This window comes from Rhagoletis zephyria, unplaced genomic scaffold (genome assembly GCF_001687245.7).
Source record: "Rhagoletis zephyria isolate East Lansing unplaced genomic scaffold, Rhagoletis_zephyria_1.1 Rzeph_scaffold_08883, whole genome shotgun sequence".
Taxonomy (NCBI): domain Eukaryota; kingdom Metazoa; phylum Arthropoda; class Insecta; order Diptera; family Tephritidae; genus Rhagoletis; species Rhagoletis zephyria.
The window spans coordinates 1-25,739 of record NW_016165962.1 but is presented as its reverse complement, the minus strand read 5'-3'; the positions used below and the strand labels follow the sequence as shown (position 1 = coordinate 25,739).

Below are 25,739 nucleotides of genomic sequence, written 5' to 3'. Positions count from 1 at the left end.
AATAGTTGTTGCCACTACCGTTTTCTCGTGAGTTCTCGTGGAAGGTCGTATTCACCTGTCCTTGAAGACGTTTCAGTTGCTGGCGGTCTTCACTGGCGCGCCATGCCTCCTCTTTGACAAAGAAGAACGAATCTTGCTGTGCGTTGTGCACCACAAATGTGAATGGCAGCAGCTTGGAGCGGTTGAAGACCGATGTGTAGACGTCGCGGTAGATGGCGTTCGCTGCGGGAACACTGGAAACGATGGCTTGGCCATCATTAGTGCGAGACACAACGATGCCCTTACCGAACGGTGGCTCGGTGTCTGAGCCAATGTTACGCGGGGTCGGGTTCATGACATCAAACTTAAGCGCGGACTTTGGCGGTGCAGACAAGTCCTCGAAATTGGACATTCGCCGCACATTAAGGTGCGCCAAGAAACCACTCTCCACAGCCATGGTCGGTATGTTATCTATGGGTCGTTTCATGTTGAGCGCAATTGGATTATGCGGCGCACGACCCCACAGCGAGGGTTGTTCCCATAGGTTTCGCGTTAGTTGTGGAACCAAGTTCTTTATACTGAAGCCAAGTGTCTTCATCCACGAAGAGAAGTCGGCGGGATAGTTGCGGTCGTGGTCGACATTTATGGGATCATTGCCATTCAAGCGATAAAGATGCATCTTCGTGGGTGTTATGATGCGCTCGGCCACTAGTTCCCAGTTGGGCGACATCCATTGGCCGATTAGTGGGTCATATACTCTACCATCGCCCATGTGCACGAGAGCTGTGACAGGATCCAAAATGCCACCACAGAAGTCAATAGGCAGAAATAGGTATGGATTGGAGTCGTAAACGATGTGACCGAATGGTGAGCGCATAATTTCCCTTATGTCCTCGCCGTATTGGTTGAAAATCATGATCGGAGTCCCGCTCTGGTCTGTGGCCACGTAATATTTGTGCCTGTACACTTGTGCATAGATAAGATGACCCACATCGTCGTAAGTTAGTGACATTAGTTTTCCGTCGCGTGGTGAATATATCTGAGAAACTTCATAGGGCCGATCTTGACTAGTGTAGAAGAACTGGGTTACGTTTCCAAAGTTGTCCTTTCGGGTGGTTAGACGTTTCATGTGGTCGTAATAGTAGCGTACATCGAACCGTCCACGCTTGGTGGCGCGAACTAGTAAGCCCTGTGTGTTGTAGTGAAAGCGCTCTTCTCGCGCATTCTGGGCAACCAGTCCACGAGTGTCGTACTTGTACTGACCCTCCCCAAATTTAACGATGCGGTCCTGTGCATTGTATTCCATGGGGATGGTGTTACCTCGGTACGTCAGCGACAGTAGGTTGCCGTTGTCATCGTAGCGGAAGCCCCACGGCTCCTGAGCTTCCACCCCAACTAGCTGGCCGTCACAATCCCAAGTATAGTTTTTAACATTGGTGTATGTATTGACGGCCATGTTGCGTGTGTAGGTACGTGTTTGGGTGATGCGTCCATGCATTCCGAATGAAAACTCCATGCGGAACACTTCGAGCCGATGTATGGAGAGAGTCACTTTCTGCGTTAGAAAGCGGCCATCCACAGTCCGCGTAAAAGTCGCTGTGCCATCGTAGACTTGTGTCTGATTCAGCATTGGATGCATAATCTTGAATTGGCCAATGAGACTTGGCTGACCTGTACGTTGGTTGTATGCAAAATTTTGCGAGGGTAGATTTTGGCCACCTATGCGTCCCTGGATCGAAATGACACGAAAATCAGTATCATACTCATAGGTGAATTTGGCATTGCTTAGTCCTGTCTTGGCCACATAGTCGATGCGCTCTTCGCTCAGCAAACCTCCGGTGTATTCAAAGTCCCAACGATACTCCAGTTCCCGCTCGGTGTGTGAGACTGTACTGGGCATGCCCGTAGCATCGTTGTAAAGAAACTCGCTCTTTCCATCGCCGTGCACGATCTCAGCCAGTTGACCGCCCGAGTTGTAGCGGTAAACAATGCGTGCGCCGTCACCAGGGAATATTGTCTGAAGCAGGGCACCAGAATGACTGTAATGCTGCAAGTAAGCTCGCGTACTGCCAGGCGGCGTGTAAGTGCAGCGGATGAAGCCAATGGATGTCTGCATGCTAAAGGAGTGCTTTGTACCAGATGGCATCAGAACGTGCCTGAGACCGCCCGACTCGTCGTACTGCAGTACAAACTTCCGCTGGCTTGCCAAGCCGATCTCCGACATCAAATTCCAATCATTGTAGACAAAGGAAATGATACCATCTTGCTGTGAGGTGATCTCTGAGAGCAGACCATGTCTATCATATGAATACTTGAGCTCAGCCGGACCCCAGGCCCAGCCTTCAATGCGATTGAAGCGGTCGTAGGTGATGTTCACAGGATAACCATTGGTCGGATAATATGACTTTGGCAGTCCAGACTGATCGTATGCAACAATGAGTATCGGAGTTCGGTTCATGTCATAGAATGTCTCACGGTTAGTAAACTGGTCGTACTCAACGCCAATGACGCGCGATTGATTTACCCAAATCTCGCGATTGAGTGTCTGCTGAGGATTGCGCACATCACCGACTAAATTGTACACGGAATACATATTGTTTGTCAAACTTTCGCCCATAGTGACGCTCTGATGTGACCACATGGCCAGCATTTCAGCTTCAACCGGCAACGCTGCCTCGAGCAACGGATGTCTGGCAACGGCCGATGACTCAACAACGACGCCGTTGGCACTGTGAATCACGAGCGTGTTATTCGGTTTGATTTCTGCGTCAGCATTCTCCCCACCCTTTTTCATGAAAGTAGAGCGCACACCACCCAAAACCAGCAACTCATTCGTTTCACCGCGCTCGCGTGAGAAAAGTGACTCAACGGAAGCGTGCACGTACACAGTAAGCCCTTTGTTATCGGCTAGCTCGGAAGTGATGCGCACGATTTCGCCGCTTGGCAGGATGGTACCAGTAACACGTCCAAACTCGTCATACTGATAGATGTAAGTCTCGCCGCCTGATGAGCGCGACATGAGCAGCCCAGTGTTACTGTCATAGTCCAGTTCGATCTCTTGGCGACCCTTCTCGCTCAGTTTAGTCATAATGCCAATGCCATTTATCTGTATTTCAGACTTGTGATCTTGTGTGTTTTCGATGGAGCTGACCACGTTACTGTAGTCGCGAAGAAATTGAATCTTATTGCCTGAGGCATCGGTGACGGTGGAGAGACGTCCAAAGGAGGTATTCTTTGAATAAAGGAAACTGTAACGTGTCTTGCCCGAAGTCAGATCCTTTGTGGCAACATGTTGGCCATAACGATTGAAGACATAAATTTCACTGGATGGAGGATACGGAATATGGAACTCGCCGTTCTCGTCGTGTGATGGCAGATAATGCTCGAGCGCAAGAACATGAAGCGAACCTGGAAATAAATGATATCAGCGATTAGTTGTGCTTATATGTACGTACAAGGCTCATTCAAGGAAATTATTTTTACGAAAGGAAGTGGAGCCAGGGAAGAAAGAAATAATTCTTTTGCATTTTATTAAGATTTTCTAACTTATACCATGTCCCCACCGAAGCTAACCACGTAGTTATGGCTATTGAGTTGGTTATCCCGATAACCCAATTGATTTAGCGTAGTTTCGCCATATAAAAATGACAGCACTTAACCATTTCACTGAGATGGTTAAAAGCTAACCAACTCGAAACCACGTCGAAAGTCTGATACAACCCTGTGTTTGCCCGCCATCTGTGGGTCATTAGCGTTAAAATGTGAAGAATTCGTTCCCTACTAGTGTTTGGACTCCACTAAAATCAATTAGATTTACTCCGATTTTTGAAAAAATTTTAAATCTACTCCTCTACTCCGCTTGACTTCAAATCTATTCCATTTTTTCATTCATGCTATGCCCCTCTTGGTGCCGTTTTTTGAGTGTTCACCACCGGTTTCAGTTAAAAACTTGAAAGTTAGCCAAATCTCACTGTTAAAAAGTAACTCTTTCATAGCAATGCGTCAATAAAGTAACATCGTTATTCTTTGATGTATGGCTGCACAAATTAGCGGATGCAGAACTTTACTTAAGTTGTTAAAAAATATATGAGGAATGAAATTTATATAAAGTAGAAAAGGTTTGCTTTTTAAAAAATTAAGTGTTAGATGCGTTCTACTATATTTAAAATGCTAAAAATTACCTAAATATGTAATATATTATCCTTATATTGCCTCGCGTTCTTATTTTGCATGAGTAGAAAATATTTTAGTCAAACAGTTAATGTCAGAAACAAAAATAAAAAACTCAATCTAGTACGGAAAATTGGTTTTTGCTCCGATTTTTGCAGTAATTTAGTCCTGAATCGATTTTAGGGCCGAACACTGTTCTTTACATTTGTACTGTTTTATAAACCTCAAACCGCAGTGTGGACAGCAATAGTTAGTGATATGGTTAAGTTCGATTTGAGATGGTTAACTTTTTGGTAGGGACATGGTATTAGTGTAGCAGATCTGCCACGTCTAATTAATGAATAACACAGAGAGTGAAATAATGAAAATGCAGCTTTTCCTTTGAAACTAAGTCATTTATAGACATAAGAAACTTCGTCTGTCTTTTGCCTGATATCTTGTGTGGTGGATTCCCTTGAAATATGTTCCTCGTATGGAGTTTAATCCGGCGATTCCCCAAATATTTTTACTTAAATGGATGGCAATTCTACTTCAAATCACCAAAAGCCGGGTCGAACACTTTCCGTTTGATACAAATACTGTTATATTATATTACAAATGAGCCGTTTAGTTTGAAAATGGTATAAGTCATCTTAAAAAAAAAACTCGAGTTAATCATATCATTAATTACAACTAAACATAAAAAAAAAACGGATTGAAATGTTGAGCATCGGTGAACTTTTGTTCGAGAGAAGTTTTACTAAACAGCGGTACAACAAAGAAGTTTATTTTGAGAGTAACATCCCTCAAAGTCCCTCAAAAAATCATGTTAATGGCAACATTGATTACAACGGCCAAAAGTCAGCTTTCCACAAAATTTAAATAAACTCACAAAACGTTTTTAGATTTTTCTTTGGCGTCAGAATTTGTTTAAATGACTTCGAAATTTTAAAGGTGTGATTATATTCTTGAGTACATATGAGTAGTCCACACGCTAAGTGCGCTATGTAAAATTTTTTCGATTGTGAGTTTCTGGCGGGTAGCGCCACAGTGCAACATCTTTCTATATTCTGAAAAAGCAGCATCAAATGTTAACTACTCTTGCAAAAGTTGCTATCATTCTTTCTTATACACTTTCAAAAGTCTCCATCTTTTTATGAATTTAGAAAACTACTACTGAAAAACTAATTTTCTCTGCCATTCATACTTATATTATATTGTGATCTCAGAGGGCGAATGCGTTGTTTTAATAAAAAAAATTCTATAATACATGTTGCTAGAAAACGAGGTAATTTCGATGCCTAGTGGAAGAGGTAATAAAAAAGAAGACAAATATCCATGGAGGAGAGAACGCGAAAAGCTAAAACAGTAATATAATGTACATTTTTAACTACATATAAAAAAGTTACTGTTTCAAAACTTTAAATATAAAATTTTCTAAAACTACCATACTGCAATTTTATTTTTCTTTAAAGATTATAGGCTCTTATTTATCCAAATTTTTTAGGTAATAAAAAAATATACAATTGAGATGTTACTTGTTGTCGTAGTCGTTTGTTAATTTTTTTTTTGAAATTTATTTATGGCTTACACGCGTGTTTTTAAATTTTTTTTGTCTTTGTTGAACGGTTTTGCAATTTAATTACAGGGATTAGGGGTATAAATTATTATTATTATTATATATGAAACTTATTCATCAATTTAAGTAAGTCACTGTCCCTTCGAAACCTCGCTTCAGTTTAATACATCGGCCAAAATTGAAATAAGTCAGTAATTTTTCAAAACTATTTATTTTGCTTAACTCATTTTACCGTAATGAAAAGTGGTGATTTTTCCATGACACTTCACGAAAACGAGATAGGGCGTTTTGAACCAAATTGTGAAATAGGGCTGCCGATATATGTAGGTCGAACCCACTCCAGTCAGTCGTCGATATAATCTCATAAAAAAAATTGTTCTTTGAAAGTTTTTCGTCTTACGAGTAAAAGTACGTTTCCACGAGCTTCAAATTGGGCAATTTCGATTCTCAATTTCAACTCGAAAATCAATTTCGAAGTCATTGTGAAAGGCTACAAAATAAGCAAAATAAAATAAGTCTCTAAATAGTCTTGCCAATTTTTACCATTTTAACGATTTCGTAGTTGAATTAATGGAACAAGTTAATGCTGTGTATGGATACCAAAGGAAAATATATTGCAAACAGAGGAAATCGCGAAGTTCAAGCATTTTTATGTTGCGAAAGCTGTAAATATTAATTTCAATGACAACTTCCAGACAACTGAAGTATCCTAATAAAATGACTTCAAGCATACATATAAAAAATCCTCATTTAAATTACAAACCCGTGTATCGTACATCTGCCAAAACCTCGTAACTGACATTTGTGCCAAATTGACATCAACCCTTATCCATTCATACCAGAATAGCAATATTTAGATATAAAATGTAGATATAGTTAGGGATAAAAGAGAGAAACGTTTTGAATCAAAACAGGTTTTACTATCTTCTATCCTATTTACTAGCTATTTTGGCAACCTCAGTTATGTGTTTTTTCATAACATTTTATTTTTCATATTGTCTCTTTATCCATTAATAAATAATTTTTTAGACGTATAAATCACTCAAAAGTTATGAAACTTCAAAGTTGCAACGAAAAAATTTCGAATTTTTTCGCAATTTCACCAAAAGTGAGACTCGTACACAATTTCAACTGACGTTTTATTCTATGGCCAAGTTGAGAACCATATCACAATTTCAAGCGGAAATTGAGAATGATGCCCAAATTACGAAATTTGGAAACGTACCTTTAAATGTAGGAATGCAATATACATACATACCTATGTACGAATATACTATATGTACTTTGAATAATTTTTGATTTTCAGTTAGCGGGCAACCCCATTTGTCGAAAAAATTTTCTTTTTATTTTTCCTTTAGCACTATTTAGCTCTTTTACTAAGGAGAAGTGATTAAAAAGTCACGGAAATCCAGGAATAATCGCTGGGAACTGTATTCCAGTCTGCCGCTCTCCTTCAGAAAAGGAACCCGTGTAGGATTTGATATGAAGCCGCGGATCTCCAACTTAATACTGAATTATGCCCTGCTGTAGTAAATCAAAGTCAAAGTAATCGAAATTCCTGCATGCTGAAGTTATACCTCTTCTACTCCTGCGTGTTTACTTTGAGGACTCACTGTGAGCCAATGTTCGTTGGCATATTTAGGTATTAGCCAAATAATGAAGCAATTTATGAAATTGTGTTTTGCGTCCAGTTTACATTTGCATCTTCCCATACCCCGTTCGAGCCACTTTTTCCATTCATATTGGCGAACAAAGCGGCGGTTGTTGGGACTGCTGTTGCTACTGCAATGCCATTCAGAGCCACTTTACTACACTGCTGACAGCACAACTGATGCAACACAGCAGCAACATGAGCCGGGACGGGCGGTGGTAGCAAGGCAGTGGCGGCATCACAGCTGCTGATGATGTCAATTTTCATACGGAGACGGAGTAACATGTAAGCCATCGGACAGAGAAGCTCGTACACATGCCATGTGAAAGCGGAAAATAAAAAAAATTAGGCGACCGCAAGCTGCAACATTGCAGTGCCAGCAGCAGGAGGATGTCGCCCTGTCAGGCCACCTATGAGTACGACGGCTGCACAAGTATGCATGTGTGCGTGTGAGTATGTGAATGTGAAAGCAATAGAGAAGTCTGAATGGAATGTGGTTGACTGCAATGCGAAAAGTTGTAGCCAACAGCTTGGCGCCAACAACACGTTGCAAGTGGTGATATGGTACAGTTTTTTGCATGTCGGATTTTGAGGTGATGAAATTGGCCACAATACAAAAACGTGTACCACTGTGCCGGTGGCAGCTCAACATTTGGTGGCGGTGGGTGGGTTGGGTGGATTGCCACACGCATGAGCGCACCAGTAGTATGGCAACCCATTCATGCTGCTGTGCAATGCAACGACTATTACTGAGCGTTACTTGGCATCCGAGCACACGCCAACACACCAACACCAACACCCACACGCACTCACGCATACAAGCATGCGCGCACTAAGCAAGTGTTTCTAAGTAGTTGTGCAACGTGCGTGCGTGCGTGCGAACTGTGCAATAAATTTTATGAGTGAATTATTAGATTTTTAAATGAAAGTTTACTGTGCAGCGTTGAGCATTTAATTATATTTATCGGGCAAACTTTGCTCGAGAAGAAGTTCAAGCAGCCATTGCGTTTACGGTATTTTGCGAAATAACATGAATTTTGCACTTCTGCATGAGTTAAAGTGCTTTCATATACATATTTATTTAATGATAATCCATGCATTTATTTTCAAGCCACCATCTGCTTAGCAGAGGCATGCGGATGGAAGCTTATTTGAACTTGTGAAAAGGTGAAGAATGAAAATTATTTAGGTAAATTGTTGGAAATAATTTTTGCGTTTAACTGTGTTAGGGTACGTTCACACAGAAAGCGGCGCCGAGCCGAACGAAGCTGTTCCGGGCTAAGCGAAGCTTTCAAATTGCTGTAGCTAAGTATGTATATGAAAGAGTTCATACAGCAAGCTTTTTTAGAAGCGTTTTGAATCGGAAAGCAAAGCAGTTTTTGATTTTGAATTTTCTATTGAATTTTTTAGCTTCATGACGCTGCTGCAAACAAGATATCAAAATATTCAAACAAAATCAAATATTACAACTAAACTTTCCAATAAAATTGAGCAAATATTTTTGCCGCTTTTCATTGACGGTAACTTTTGTGGTGGGAGTCCATCAGCTACGCTTCGCTTCATTCAGTGTGAACAACAGCAGCTTCGCCTTGTTCCACCTTGCTTCGCTCGACGCCGCTCGGCTTTCTGTGTGAACGCACCCTAACACTGTAGAACAATAAAAAAAAATTTTGTATTTCGGATCTTAAACTGCTAAAGGAAGGCTGGGCTCGTCACGTAAAAACACAATTTTCAGATTATGACACACGTGAACGTACTCTTTATCCCATTCAACTTATAGTACATTTTCAATTTATTTTCAGCGTCTTTGAATTCGAAGCTGAGATAGGGCGTTTTGCAATCAAATCCTGAAGTAGGGCGTTCTTCAATCAGATTTTGAACTTGGGCATCCTTGAAAAGATTTCTAAGATATGGCGTTTTCGAATTGACTGCCGGAATAGGTCGGTCTTCCACACAGGTATCGAAATGCTAGAAAAATACACAAAAACTTAAAAAAATTTTATTGTTGCGGCATATTTGTTGCAGCAGCAAACTTTGAGGCGCAGTAGAAGTCACAGCGGTGACGCGCTAATGTTTGTGACTTTGTTAGAATACGGCTGTGTGTGTGTACGGATGTTGAGTAGGATGTTTAGTGAGACCGAAAACCGACTAATCCTTTTTTCTTATGAGCAATAATGGAGTGCTTGTTTTAAGTATTTCAGAATAACAGCTTTCAAACACACAAATAAGCACTTATGGCAATTTCTTTGCCTCTGCCGGTGCAAACGTTCGGATGAAGGAGTAATGGCCTCCACCAGAAATCGAATCGCATAATCCCCGAAAACCGCATTTACAACAAAGGTATTAAGAGCATTTAATGAAAACAGCCGACCAAAGCAGCCCGATAAACAGGCAGCGGCCGGACGCGTAGAGGCGACACCGGGAAAGCGTTTGTAGCCAATTCAACTGGCCAACGAAAAGTCAGCCAAAGTAGAGAAGAACCAAACATAGGGCGCGAAGAAACGAACGAAACAAATTTCAAAAAAACCACAATTGGGCGAACAGAAGGAGAGAAATGAGGCACGCGAAGAAAGAAACGGACTTATTCAAAGGCGAAGTGCATTAAGTCTTAAGCCTACTTAAAGTAAAGACTTCAAACGAGCTCCGACGCTTGGCAACATCCAAATGGACAATAACAACAAGAAAGCGGCTAAAATATGTATGTACCCGACGCGGGGAAAATCTTTGAATACCAGCACTAAGAGCAAATAATGAAAGTAAGAAGCACAGAAATCAAAATGAAGAGCCACTTCAGAACAAGTGGCCAAGATTAGCTCGGCTCAGTGAGATTTTCGCAGGCTCCGCTCAGCATGGTAGGGGCAAGTGGTGCAGTTATTTTTTTTTTGTATGTACAATTAACTATTATTCAAAAGCGCAGCCTAAACTGTGACAAGTCAATAAGGCCGGACAAGCGCTGAAATAGATTGGTTGCGACGCGGCGAAAGTCGTTGCAACGAAAAAGAATTGTGTCTCATGGCAGTAGCACGCGTTTTCAATATAAATACAGACGCATGTATATATGTATATATGTGCGTGTTTTAGTAAATTGGTATTTGCACCGGCAGCAACTTTTTTAATATATGTATGTATCTATTAAAATGGTTCCCCTTCGCTTTTACTTCTGCCACTTTGAGCAAATGTGATTCTGTTCCTTTTGTTTCAGCCGTTTGTGGGCTATTTGCCAGTTAAATAAACGAAAAAACGAAGCTAAATAGGAACTCGATGTGCGCACAATGGCAGCAGAACAAAGGATTACTGTCGCGGGCGGTGCAAAGCCAGCGGCAGCAATGAAATTGCCGGCAAAATAATAATTTTTCTCTTTGAAATCGCAGGAAAATAACGTCAAAAGTTTGCCTTTAGCCATTGAGCGCCCCTTTCGTTCTGGCGCTGTCTTACACACATACACACATTCATACATAAGTATGCAAGTATTTTGTATGGGTTGCATGTGGCCAGCGGTTGGTTGGCTTGCCGCCTAACTGGCATCGCAGTTTAACAGTTTCGCAGCTTTTCGGCTTCACAGCTTCAGAGCTTCACGGCATCGCGGCTCCGTTGCAGGCCGGAGCGGTTAAACGCGATATAAAATATTTACGAGTTGGCTGAAAAGTTTTGCGAAGCAAATTAAAAATTTACCGGAAAAGTGCGAACGTTTTATTCTTTCAAAGCGCTTTTAGTTTAGTTTGAAAGTGAATTAATTTTTATTGTTGAATCTTTAAAAAAATGTTGCACCACTTGGTGTATGGGGTGGCAAAGCTGTCTGTCTGGTCACCTATTTATTCACATATAAATGTACATACATAGTATATAGACCGAATAATTTTATTGCTGCATTTTTAAATGTTCATGTAGAGCCGCTAACGCATTACTAAAGGTGGCATCAGTTGTTATTAAGTTAAAGCAACAAATTATACTTCATCTTATTTAGCTCATAACCGCCAGCCTTTCCACACGCACTGGTATATTCAAATATTTTACAAGCTGACTTCGTTTTGAGCTGACGACATCTCGAGTGAGCAGCGATACAACGATTAGAAATTTAAATTCAGTCGGTTAAAAGTTAAGTTAATTAATTTTACTAAAGTATCTCCTTGAGGTAAACAGCAATTAAAAGGATCATGTTACGAGCGTAGTAAACATATTTTCAACGGTATGAAATACGTAGAAATCAGGATACTAGGAAAAAGTGGAGGGCGGTTCCGGGTGCAGAAGTCTTCGCATCGTCAGTCACCGCGGAGTGGCCAGAAACGATTCTTTTGCAACCGGTTCAAGTTGCTCACAACTTTCGATATTTACACCAAGTATCCTCCGAAAACCAAGTAGCAACCGAAAACCCGGTTGGAGGCGATCAAATATTGAGAATGCTAACTCCCCGCAATGGGTTGTGTGCTGGGCTTGAGACCCGCTACGTCAGAACAATGACCCGTGAACGAATTGAAAAAGTGTTGGGTGCCGCTTTCGATAGCCGAAGAGAAGCTGGAAAACTTAAACGATGCTGCTGGCGTATTGCCATCGGCGGCCTTAGACCTAGGGCCGCCAGCGCAAGATTTTCCATCTTAGAAACCGTTGACAGTTATAACTTTGAGGTAGTGTAGGACCTTTTATACCTAAGATACATCCTACACACCACTAATAATATCAAATTGATCCCCAGAAGCGAATAATATCACACGCCGATATTTAGGCGGTAGTTTGTCCTCGGTAGGCAATCGAACAAGCCTTCTCTTACATCTTCCATATGGATAGTGAAGCTCATTGAGGTCAATTGGAGAAGTTTAGTAGTCTCGGCCAAAACCGACACATGGTTGCAATGCCGAACAAGAAGAAGAATAATTAAAAAACGTTATGAAAAAAGCTCGTTTGCCTGTTTTAAGGACTTTGTTTGAATGACAATTTCTAAGATTTGTAACGTATCTTCACTACGCTACACTACTAAGCCGCTCTTCGTATACGTGCGAAACACACATGTGCTCCGAGAAGAAAGTTCACTGCATACCAATGCCCAAAGATTGCAAACTCCATTCACTTCGCAAACGGCTTATGCGGGGATCGGCTTAAAGTAATCGACGCGAACTCAACCAGCATCAGCTTCTTTAGGTAAGCATGGAGCGCATTAGGAGGCTATGGGCCGCACATCCCACGGCTTTTGAATTTTTCTGCGGGAAAAGGCTGACAGGTTGAGGGGTCTCAGTGGACAGGGGATGAACTCTTCCGCCTACTTAGAATACCGCGTGTCGAGCAGGCACTGAATAGGAATAAATAAGGGGGGAATGGGCTGCCGTTGCCGCCCTGGGGCCGTACTGACCGATACGCTTCCGTAGGTCACCGCTTGGACCACCGACACTATTGCCGCCCCCAGTCGGAGTTAAGGCCGAGAACCGTGACCTACCAGTACCACTAGCCTTGTCATCATCATCCAGGTCCGTTGCCACCGCCACCATCTATCACGAGCACTGGAAGTCGCTGCTACGGCCATCGGCCACGCCATCCAGGGCCGCTGTCAGCGTCATAACCAAAATGAGCCTCAATCACCTTTATCGTAACCGGGGCCGGCACCGCCACTAACACTACAAGAGGACTGCTGCTGCCGTCACGATCATCGCCGCCGCCCTCATTGTCTCTGTCACCAGTACGATTGGCGCATGCCGTTATCACACTCGTCGCCACTCTCACCGTCGCCATTACAACTCACCAAACAGTGTTCGGCCCTCTGAATCACGACACCGACCGCTGACCAGCTAATCTCTCTCTCTCTCTCAGTATCACTGTCTCTTTTTCCTGTATGCCAAGCTTACGGTATTCTGGCTAGATAGCCACGTGTGCGTGGTTGTGTTTATCATATCACACTAAATTATTATGTTTTATTTAGGGGGATTAGTGGGATCTTCACTCAACTCTGGATCGGCTGAGTTCACCTCAGCCTTTGAAAAACCCCACCTCATAGACTCAATATTTTGTTCTAATAATGAAAGCTTTCAAACCCGAGGGGAAAGTTAAAAACTTGTTTAGCGACCCGGTCTAATGTTTAAATATCAGCATGGGCTGCCACTGAAAGAAGTTATGTATGTGTATGTGTCTTATTTTCAACCATCCGAAAGCCCATTCCCTTAAGTTTTTTATACCCTTAATGGCAGAAAGGTCGTAAATGAATAAACAGCGTGGCAAAGTGGAAGATTGTAGATACAAAACTGAGAGCGGCTTTGCGCTCAGGTTTGGGTGCGGCCGGGAGGAAACCTTAGTTGCATCCGGTTGTGGTTTAGCACAAATGCGTTGAGTTTCATTTTGTTTGTTTGCGTCAATTTTTTCCTTGGGTGTTGTTGTTTTTGCCGGCGATGATGTTCAACTCGTCTGGATTTTGCGGCATTCCAAGGTGATCTCTGCCCTTCTACGCATTCTCCACAACATCCGATTTTCTTTTGGCTGAATTTTCTTCTAGTTCAGCTACGGGAGTGCAACAAAAACCCGACAACGCCGCGAAAATCCACAACCCGCGGATGCGATTTTTTACATAGTTGATTTTTTCTCTACTTCCGTTATTTTTTTTTTCATTCTGCCGCTAGTTACGCGAGGCATAGTTAGTTGTTTGTTCATTTAATTTTGATGTCTACAACGGCGGCGGTGCTCTCATCACCCGACTGTAGCGCCCCCAATAGCTGTTTTCATTTTTGTTTTAATAATTTTCTTGCAGTTTTGTTCTGTTATTGTTTTTGGCATTGTGCAAAACTTCAGTATAATATATGTAGACTCCTTACACATAGTACTTACCCAGTAGGAAAAGAAGTAATGCATTACATGCGTGATAAATAGTATAATGTATTCCTTATGCGTTCTCGATAATATTACTGCTAACTATGTATGTAACCAGCATTCTAATGTATTCAAAAAGTTCCAAAAATTTCAGATTGAAACACATTCATTTCTCGATACTAGGTAATGCAAAATTGTATGCCCCACTTTTCTTAGGACATCGCCCTGGGAAAAAATTCGAATTTTCGAATGTGAAAAGGGTTGTTTTACTGATTATTTTTTTCGATTACTATACATTACATTTTCCAACTGGGCCGAATTTCTCCACCTCACGCCAGTGCGCGCCGCTGTTGTTCTTAACTATCTCCTTTTATTCTCTTTATTTATGCCACAACAGCGCAATCGCTACAGCAAAAAACAAAAAAAAAAATGGCGAAGATGATTGCTCTTCTTTTCAGCGATTGTTCTCGCAATCTTTTTTCCATTTTCTTTGGTTCCTAATACATTTCATTACATATCTTCAGCGCTGTAGCTGCGGCTGCGAGTGCAACTTTGTTGGTGACTGTGGCTGTGGCTATGCTCTTGGTTGCAGTTTTGGCCGTTGGCTACAGCCTGATGCCAGCTGCCTGCTGCCTTTTAGTCTTTTCCTTTTCACTTGCTACAGCTGATGTTGTTGTTGTTGTTATTGCCATTATTACAATTACTATTGCAGTTTAGCATTGTTGCCGATTTTGTGCTCACAATTGCTGCCGTTTGCTGGTTTCGCGCACACACACACACACACACACACACACACACACACAACATAGCCATATATGTATCAGTAACCGGGGCGTCGGGATCAAAGTCAGTCTGCTCGAAATTAAAATATCCTGGCAACGAACGTTGACTCCTTCGCTTTTATTGTGTTGTTTATTGCTGTTGCTTCTGCTGTTATCGTCGTCAACTGTTGTTATTGTCTTTGTTGGGGGTTATTACAGTTGTTGTTTATGCTACTTTAGTTATTGCTATTGCTCTTCCTTCGCCAGTGGATTACAACTGCTGATACTCATTTATAACGGCAGATTTCCGTTCTTGTAATTGCGCGCCAATTGTACGACGGCTACATTTGTCCACAAACTCGAAGGGAGTTGCACTTCGCCTCTCCGCTGTGTCTCGATAGTCGATAGATGTGTTGATATGTAAGTACGTGTAATTTAGACTGGGTACCGGAGCTTGAAAGCTTACTTGAAAAGGATTTTGGCGTCATAAAAATCTCCGTCCTCGCCGATTTATAATCAGCCACCTAATTTCAAGTTTTTTTTTTGTGCTGGATATGTGAATATCCTTTAAACATTTTCTAGGTCTAAAATATATCTTTCGATAAGCAAAATTGATTAACCCAATTTCTTCTACCCGTCTAAATGCAATTATAGTTAAAACAAAATCAAACATTTTCGTATCAATCACAATACAACCTCAAATTTTATAATGAAATGCCGCCAGCACTAAGATTAACATTAAAATACCTGTGCTAGTGACATGTGCATGTGAATTGACCATCTTTGCAATAGTATATTGATGAGTTTTTAGAAATTTTTAAGCCAACAAAACTTGATTGTTCCTCTAAGTAAAGTCATGTTTATCTTTTAACATACGATATGGGGTTGTTCAATGAAATTATGAAAACTAGTTTGTTTAAATCATAAAATTTTATAAAGTAATTAACTATATAAGTTTTGCTTCTCGAAAAGTTTTTAAAAGTAAATCAAAATATAAATTTTAGGAAAAAATTAAATTTTATTAGCTCTAAAAAATACGAAGTTTGTTTTTTAAATTTGATATATGACTATCTTGGCAGATAATTTAATTGTTTACAAAACTGCATTAAGGTTTTTCTTTTATTTGTAAAATTTAATTGTTTATATAATAAAGTTGCGGAACAACATTTTCTTCATTGAAAATTCTTGTTTTTTGCGAGCGCTAACTAAAAAATGAAGATCCGAAAAAAAACATTCGTTTTATTTAATACAGTCTAATGTATATGTACATATATGTACATATGGATATAGATCTCTTTACGCCAAAAAATCGGACCAAATATAAAAATTAATGAAGGAATGCCGATTGGGCTCATTTTCGACGCGGAAAGGACGCACATTTTTATGGCGGGGGGATTACAATTATTTTTCTTTCGTATATTGACTGACCCGGTCAAATGTACATACATGTATCTTTCCGCAGCTAACTTTCAAACAAAAGGGAACGAAACAACAGGGTTCATTGTTGGCAAGTGCCTGATTTAAAAATTCACCAATATTTCCAATTGGTGGACAATGAAAAAAATTTCGAAGCGCTTAAAATATAACATAATTAATTATTTGCTAAATTTAGGCTGCATTTATGTTATCCTTCAACTGTTTAAATTTTCTTCTTTTAAGCTGAACGATTTTTAATCGCATACATATACGCAGGTATTGTCTTCCCCGAGAGTTTTGCTTCACATCGCAAGTCGTGCTACCTCATTTTGACGCATTTTAATGTTGATTCTTTTACTTTTACTTTTAGTTTGCTTTGTTTCTGCTTTTCTTAATTTAATTGTTATAATTTTCTAAAACAAAAAAACATATTGAGAGAAGTGAAGAATTAAACTTTTGAATTTTTTTATGAACAAATCGAGCCCTAACCGCCAAAATAACGTAAGACATTTTTTTCAAAATTTTCTTTTTGAAGCAGAAATGCATCTAGATGCTCTAGGAATATTTCTGCATCAAAAAGAAAATTTTGTAAATGTAAACACAAAATGGAATTGGCACCTTTTCCCCCTTAGGTGACAATTTGTGGTTTGAAAATACCCCTTTTTCCCTTACCGAAAACCCTGTGGTGTGAGCAAAAATGATGTTTTGTAAATAAGGCAGATCGGATTATGCGTTCTCTGGGAAGACAGTACCTGCAATAATTGTACCTATCAAGTAGCGTACATATGTATGTTTATTAAACAAAATATGTATGAGTACAAAGAAAAAATTAAAAAAATTGATACATGGAGTAGGCAAGTAAGAGAGCTTTGGGGTTACCACTACTACAATGCTTGTACGACTGTGATCTCTCCTTTTTTATAGGCAGCCAGTCTGTAACCAAGGAGCCAAGGTTCTCAACTAAAACTCCCACAAATTCTTAGATGGTCGATTGTCATATTTTAGGAGAGCCCAGAGCCTACAGGTGTTTCTTGAATTACAGAGGCGAACGAGTGTTCGAGAAACGGGAGATGTCCTACAAAGGAAGTTCCATAGTAGATACTAAGGGAAGGTGTACTAATCTGGACAGACGAAGAGTAACGCGTGTGCCCTGGCAAATAACTTGCACCACGAAGAAAGGGCTTTAAATCTCTCTGGCCATTTCTTCGAGGACATGGGCAGATTAGGTATCGCCGCTCTTCGGGGACCTCTCCCGATAAGTCAAAACATCAGTATGATATAAGTATATTTAGGGGAACTATTCTCCTCTGGGCCTTTGTGACTACCGAGTGAACTTTTGCGAAAAATAGCCCGCCTAGCCTAATCAGATTATTTGCCTTTTGAATTTCACATGGACGCTTATGTAACTATTCCTCCTGGTTTTTCGCTTGAAAAGCATACATCGAAGCAAAACGTTACAAACCATTTCGTTTTTTTTTTATAGATACTTTGTGTTTATTAGGTTGTGAAAAGTATAAAATTTTTGAGGAATAAATTATTAAAATTCTCGGCTGTGGTTGCGTAAATGTGTAACTGTTTGCATTTGTAGAAACTGTTAGTGAATTAAGTTAAGTGAATGGTACTGAATAGTTAATACTTTTTTTTTTAAATATAAAAGTACTTAATTACTTCAAATGCCCAGTTAAATTACTTTCGTAGCCAATGAATTATGAAACATAAAATCATTTCGTTCATAAATTTATGTACATAGATAGATATCTGTAGCCGAGATGGTAAGCATCGAAGCAATTAAACTTAACAAATTCTTTTTCTGCAATTTATTTGCCATGCTCGTCATTTATTCCAAATCAAATGAGCGTGATATTGTATTTGCAGTCATTCGTTTCCATTTACAAAGCCATACATACACACACACAGTATGTACAAAACTGAATGTGCGTTTGTGTGTGCGTGCGTGCACTTGCGAGTTCATCACAGTCGGTTTGATGATTGCATCACAGTTCATTTGCTTAGTATGATTGTTGTTATTGGCGTTCTGGTTGTCGATTTCATGCGTTCGAGCTTTCCTGTGAATACAGCCGAATTCCCAGGACACGAGTTCCGGAGCTGCCGCAATAACATTTTTGCAGGCACTTAACGCAATCAAGTGTATTTTCTTATATTTTCTCATTTGTGTATGTGCATACAGGCATAAAAACACATATCCATATGTACTCGTATGTATATGCACATACACAAATGCGTACATACCCTGCAAGAAATGCGTCTAATCTGGGATGACTGCAGGAGCAATCGCAAAGGAGCATGCGACTAATACCCCACTCGGGGTTCTCAGGTTTGTGAAGCGAATACCCTCTCTATGTGCCAACACCGCACATGGAATTTCATTGACTAGGGGCCGTTTGCACCATGTGTGGTTAATTCTAACTCCCAGTTAAACATCGTTATCGACGTTATCGGCATGTGATCGATAAAGCAGTCGTTGTACTTAACCGGAGTGTCTACTTCCGATTTGTGTTAATCACGCATTGAACAACCAGCTTTAAATAGGTTAGACGTGAGTCGGGGACTAATTGATCTAGAATTATATCGGCTAGAGACTAATCTTGGAATACTCTCTTTGGAGATTAGACGAACAATTCTCTGCAGGGTATTCACTAAGGATTGCTTAAATAAAACTTAGAAAGCAATCAAGTGTGAACTGATTTGCAACAAAATTAGTCGATATTAGGGGGAGAAAGGGTAACTATGAATACATTTGTATGTATGTATGTATGTACATACACAAGCTAAAGGTATGCAGATTGGGAGTAAATATATGTATACATATATTGTTTGGTTGGTAAATTTAAGATGCACGTGAATTATATATACTTTTATTTAATATACGAGTTTTTATCTTTATGCTCAAAACTAATTAAAAATTGTTTCAAAATTGTTTCAAATATTTACTATGCAGTTTGCTAAAATATAACGACCTTGAAGCAAGGAAAGAAATATCTCGAAGCGCATACTGAAATATATTTCATATGAATTACTGGCTGTAAAATACTGGGCCTTATGCATAAAAAGTGAGCTTAAGCTCAGACTCAATTTTTGCACTGAAAAACGAGTCGGAGCTTAAGCTCACTTTTTATGCATGTGGCCCACTGTCTCGAATAACGCTCAGATCACTCTCCAAATTGTTTGAGTAAGGTCGCTGGACCAATGCTATCGCTCGAAAGAACCATTGTTTACCCACAAAACCAATTGAAAAACTTCATTGAAAACCCTCCATCAAAAAGGGCACTCACTGATTCTGCACTTCAAAAAGTACAAAGACGAAATAATTAACACTCAGTAACCGCTACTAAACTAAAACCACCGCTTGCAGGTCTATTCTGCACTTTACAGAAGATTTTGTAGCCGAAAAATTTTATTACCGCGATTATGGGTACGATGGTAATACAATTAAAATATTCAGCAATTCAGCTATGAAGAATTGTTGAAATTCTGGCCTTGCATATTTCACGGGGCAATCATTTGTTACCAGCTTATGAGCTGGTAACAAAATTTACCGGTTACAAGACTACACAGAATGCGGAAAGGGTTTACAAATTTACAGGAACTTTATTTATTACCAGCGCAGAATAGAGCTATTAACCAAAACTGAAGTAATAAAATCTACAAACTATTTACTCCGTCTGAAAAGGGAGTAAGAAGATCAACAGCACTATTATCCATGGTTGAGAGAGCTATCATCTTTTGCGAGTACTTATGTAAATATTTGATACAAATTTTATTCAGGCGACACGGAACTACTTATATACCTTACTAACCGGAAGTAGGAGAAGACACTAATTACAGAAATTTTTCTGACGATATCCTTCCTGCATCGGCTATTATTATTTCGATACAAATCGATGCAGAAAGCAATGTTTTTATTTTCTGCTCAACTGTTTCTATTATTTTCTTAGCAGTCAATATTCCGGGTTGTTATCCTTACCATATACAGCTGATAGTTGTTGGTAGTTGTGAGCAGTAGCAAAGTTAATGACCAGGTAATTAATTCCCCCGCGACCCGTACCTAATTACACCCCGTGTCAAAAATATAATTCCACACATATTGACAAGTTTTCAGAGTATATTTTTTTGCTATTTAACCGACTTAAAGAAAAGGCCTTCCTTCCCAATATTTTTTTTTTGTACATACTATGCTACCTGCTTACTTTAGAAAGGGTGGCACCATACTGATTTGGATTTTGGAGAAATGAGCAATGGAATGGGAGAAAATGAGCAAAAGTTTCAAACTTTGTTCTATTAAAAAAGGCTACAAAACTGCTTACTTAAAATCTTTCTAAGAAATCTAATTAAACCCCACTTGAAATGTTTACCAAATATGTTGATTTCTTGCATACATTGAACATATGTATATCGCTAGCTTAGGTTAAAAGTTGCTAAGTCCCCTTTTTACTCATATTTTGATACGAAATCTTTTAATAAAGATCGAATCGGTCTTATTCTAATGGAGTTTTTCTTTGCTTTAAACACACAAAATGTTGTATTTATTCAAAGCTTTGCGAAATACTTCAAGGAAATGGCTANATTAGCTGCCTTGCATATTTTGCCGCTTTCATATATGACCGTGCAAAAGGTATAAATTTGTGCGCATTACCAAGGCTTAATTAGATAAGATCCAATATAATTAATAAATGTCTGTAGTGAAATTAGCAGCAGTCGTCGAAATATCCGAAAAGAAATGTAAAAACAGCAAAGAGTGAGCTGTGGGGAGCTACGAGAGTGTGGATGTGAGTCTGACGCAAGAGTGTCTGTGCAGCATGGAATATTCAGTAAGAAAAATCAATAGGGGTAATTAATCAAGTTACAGCAACTCAACAGCCCGCACAGCGCCACCATCATCAGTACAATACATCCTCCATCTGCTACAACACCTAAAAGATGCAGCGAACTACATTGGAGCTATGCACGCCTACACCGATAGGTCAGCGGCGGCTGTGTGTGTGTGCAAAATGTGCGAAAGGCAAAAAAGTGAAAATCAATGTTATTAGCTAAAGTTGATGGCGGCGGCATTAATCACCAAAGGCTATTTGCGTAGGGGCGGAAGGCAGCATACAGGGGTTGCCCTATGTGCACACTTGCGCCTCTCTGTGTGATGGATTTGCAGAAAGAGACAGTCCTAAAAGCCAAAATTATGCAAACTGAGTCTGTGAACATTGGCCGAGAAGGCACTTCAGTCGCTATCGCGCGCGCAGAGGCAACATCAGCTATGCAAATTTTAATAAAGCAAGCACTCTTGTTGGAGCAGCGCATTCAAAATATGAACAACAGTTCCTGCAAACTCTTTGCAAAGTAGGCGTCCGTAATAGCTGATCTTCAGCATTTAAATCTAAATGAAGTGAAAATGCGCATAAAGTTGCCACTAATTCTCTTTGGTTCTTCAATTTAAGTAAAACCCCCCTTGCTTTGGTTCATATCTCAAAATGTATTGTCCACCGTTTGTTCTGGCTTGAAATGCCCTGCAACTGCCTGCAACTGTTCGCGTCAAGTGGCTGTCGCTTTCCTATCATTTCCATCGCCTAACCGTACTAGCAAAATGCTCAACTTCCTTAGCAGGTATGAAAAGTATGATTGTTGGCGCTTATTTGCGCAGCTTACCTTGATCCGCCACATTAATGACGCCGTCCTGCGCCACCGAAATGGCCGAAATCGCCTGAAAGCGAGCATTCGACGATAGCAAGGTCTCCGCGTTGCTCAAAGTGCCATCATCATTCATGGCGCCGCCCATGCCGTTTGCTGCAGCTGTTGTTTTGGCGCCCAGCAATATTGTTGTGGTTGTCGTTGGTCCAGTTGACATTAAATTACCACCGGCCACGATGCCCGCCAGTCCACTGGGAGCGCCGACCGTGACACCGACACCGCCGCCGCTGCAAATGCAGGGAGCACCCACACCCACACCGCCAACGCCACCCGCACCGTTGCCCGCACCAGCACCATAGCCAGAGACAGCACCATTTCCGCTTCCGCCGCCATTGCCGTTGTTGCCGTGTCCGTTGCTGCCAGCCGGCGTTGTTGGTGTGGTGGTACGTTTCGGATTCATTGTCGTTGAGTAGGCGCTACCAGCGACGCCGCTGCCGGTTGATGAAAGCGCCGAGGCCAGACCGGATGTTGAACTGTTGACAGTGTTGCCATTGGAGCAATCGCAGGTTAGTGAACTGTGAAAGAGAAGAGCAGAGCATAGGAGGGGTGTTGAGTACGGAGTTGGCAAACAAGCGAACTGATGAGTGCTTAGCTTAAAAAATGCAGTATGAATGAGCATGTGTGTGTGTGTGTGTATGTGCATTAGTAGGTGTGTGTGTGGTTGTGGAAAGAGAAATATGAGCCGAGACAGTGACAGTGATGTACGAGCCATGGTCTCCGATTTCGCAAGTTGGCCACAACGACCGCGACGAACCACGCGCACTTGGCTGCATTGTTGCGCCCACCCACGGGAATGAGGCAGATGAGTTTGTTTTATTGCAGAGCAAACGCTGAAATGGTTATGAGCTGCTGCAGATGCGTCAACATGGTTTCTGGATTGGGGCTGGGTGCAACAAATGAACTCGGTACTTAATGACATCACGCGAGTAAATAAAGGAAGTTTTAGAGGTTGAGACCACCGAAACACCGCTCATATATCGCAGACGATTAGGGCGCTTAACAGCGCGCGCATCGGAAACTATGACAAGCTAACACAAGGTTATGTAGGAGAACAAACTAACCAGCGACAAGTGAAAATGATATCAGGGGGACGTGGCTCTAAAATGGGGTAGCAAAAACTGAAATTGTCCCCCACAGCAAGAATAAGCTCTGGCAAGAGAACAATGAGGCATGGAAAAAGGCAGAGCTCATCGCAAAAAGTAATGGCAGTATGCTCCGGCCAATGTGTGAGGAGCACGAGGAGTGATGTGCAATGAGTTCCTGGGTTATCAACAGAAAAGTATTCAGTGAAAAATTAACAACTTGACAAAACAGTTAGGCAAACAGCGACAGATTAAAAGGCGAACGAACGAAAGAACTAACCATCCAAACAACAAATGAGCCAGTATACGGCTAGGCTCTTTGCTACTCTGCTCTTTGCATATGCATTTGTTGCTGGCCGGCTGGGCCGCCGTTATGGTGGGGCCTTGGCTGGAGATGCTTGCAGCTGACAGCCATAAAGACTTGCAGATATGTATAAGCATCGCCAATACACTCGGCTTGACAATGCTGTCAGCTGTTGGTAATGACGCCGCTTTGTACGTCAGGGGAGGAGTGAAGGCGCATTTGCGCGAATTCCGAAAGATTGGATGTAGAGCGAAAATAAAAAAAATGCAATGGAGGAGCCGCAAGAAGCGCTGTGAATATTTAAAAGGATTGGTTTGAGGGAATCGCGTATAATATAACAGATATTTTTAGGTCGTTGGCATTCGATACCAATTTACTGGTTGGTCTTAGTGGGGAATGGAAAGTGTAGTCTCCTTAAATTTCATTCGTTTGTGAGATTTTAAATATGTTTAATCGAAGTGATATGACAAAAAATTTATGTGAATCAAAGTGGAAATGTTAAAATGTCTTCAAAGTTTATTACGACTGTGTATATTATGGTGTGCTAAAAAGTTTTTCAAACTTACCCCAGACCCTCCTGCTTGCCAGCAAAGTAGCGCATATTTCCCGCTGTGTCCACCACTCGAATTGAATTTACCCGTCGTGAGTCGCTGTCTGCGATGTAGAGATCACCGAATGGCGAGAACGCCATTGCCAGCACTGTGCCCAGCACATTCTCCGACGTCTTGTTCGATTTGTCTTGACCATTGTTGTTGCAATGCAGGGGCGTGCCAGCTACGACGCGAATCTTCATGTCCGAAGTTAGGCGCAGCACCAGCCGATCGTCGATAAAATGCAAAGAACCGTCGAGTGGACTGAGCGCCAGACCAGTGGGCCATTGAAGTTGTGCTTGGTTTGCCATTAGAGTGCCAGAGCAAGGCGCCGGACTCCAGTGGTTGTGGTGGCCATGATGCCCAATCAGTGTGTGTATGACTCCCTTGGGATCCACCGCTCGTATGTTGGTGCCATCAGCAATGTACATGGTGCGATCTGCGGCAATGGCCAGCCCCTTCGGATGCGAAAGACGAGCCTGCAACGCCGGGCCTCCGTCACCGCAATTGCCCTCATCACCGGGTATGCAACGCTGTCCGCTGCCTACAATGGGCTCACTGTTGATACTGGGGTCCTTCACTTTCTCTAAACGCAGCAGTCTTAGAATTTGGTGCCGCTCCGGATCGGATATATACAGGTGGCCATCTGCGGGCGACACTGCCAGGTAATACTGATAGGAAACCTGCGTGGCACTCAGTTGCAGTATTGTGTAGACTTTGCCATCAGGCGTGATGCGTCGCACCAAGTTGAAATCGCCCACGTATAGGCTACCGTCTGGGCCGGACGCCAATGCGATGGGTGTGAGTAGCTTGGCGTCCTTGGCTATGCCGTTGCAGTGGTCGGGACAGTTCAGCGGACGTTGCAAGCCGGTGCCCATCACCACCTTTACGGTGCGAGGGTATTCTTTCATGTGAAGCGTACTGCCATCCCCCTTCTGTAATATGCCTTCGTGGAAATTGTAGTGGTGGTGTATGTCCAGACCCCAGCCACCGATGTCTGAAATGTCGACGTCATAGCCCTGCAGCTTGGCGGTTTGCGTGATCCAAACTGGCATCTTGCAGGTCGAGTGCTGGTAGCCGACGGAAATGCGTGCAATGGTGACGCCGTAGACCTTCTGCCGATAGACATTGCGTTTGTTCCAGGCGAACGTGTGTATTAAGTTGGGATCGGCCTCATACGTCTTCACATGAAGTGCGCCCTCGATTTCCACGCCCACATGAACATGCGTCAGAGTCTTTGGTATCTTTTCCGCGGTGAGGCGCATGCGTACGATGCTCAAGTAGCCTGAGGCTTGCGAAGACTGATACGTGAGATGCAAGTCCGAGCCAGGTATCTGTATTGATTCTTGTACGATCTGAAAGAGGAAAAGAATGTTAGTAAAATTGCAAAAGTAAATGTTCTTAGCTGCACCCAAGCACAGTGCAAGCCATTTATTTAATAAGGAAATTTTAATCGAAAGATGCCCAAGGAGCAAATCATTTAAGCCAAGTTCGCCGGCAACCCCATTTATGCTTTGCAGAAACGTATTTAGGAAGACACCCCCATTTACAAACGAGGGCTCTGGGAAAATTTAAAAGTGCTCTTAGTTTATTTTAATTTAATTAAAATACTCGGATGAGACAGCTGATGTCAGTGCCAGCAGCCAACAGCAAGCAGCCAGGGGACAGTATAAGGCGTGGGGTCGATGAGGCGGCGCCAGCATAGTGGCGAGTGTGGCTGTTTTTGTTATTTTTGTCGGCGCCTGGGC

The 25,739-nt window shown here is 41.5% G+C and overlaps 1 protein-coding gene across 1 annotated transcript; it reads right to left on the bottom strand.

The window, feature by feature from the left end:
• Positions 1 to 4: 4 nt before the first annotated feature.
• Positions 5 to 25,346, bottom strand: Ten-a (Teneurin-a transmembrane protein; the record flags this gene model as incomplete). Its single annotated transcript, XM_017631530.1, has 3 exons — positions 5 to 3,387; positions 21,974 to 22,530; positions 23,968 to 25,346. Coding segments are annotated over 3 exons (5,319 nt in total), but the record flags the coding sequence as incomplete, so codon positions are not given.
• Positions 25,347 to 25,739: the final 393 nt, after the last annotated feature.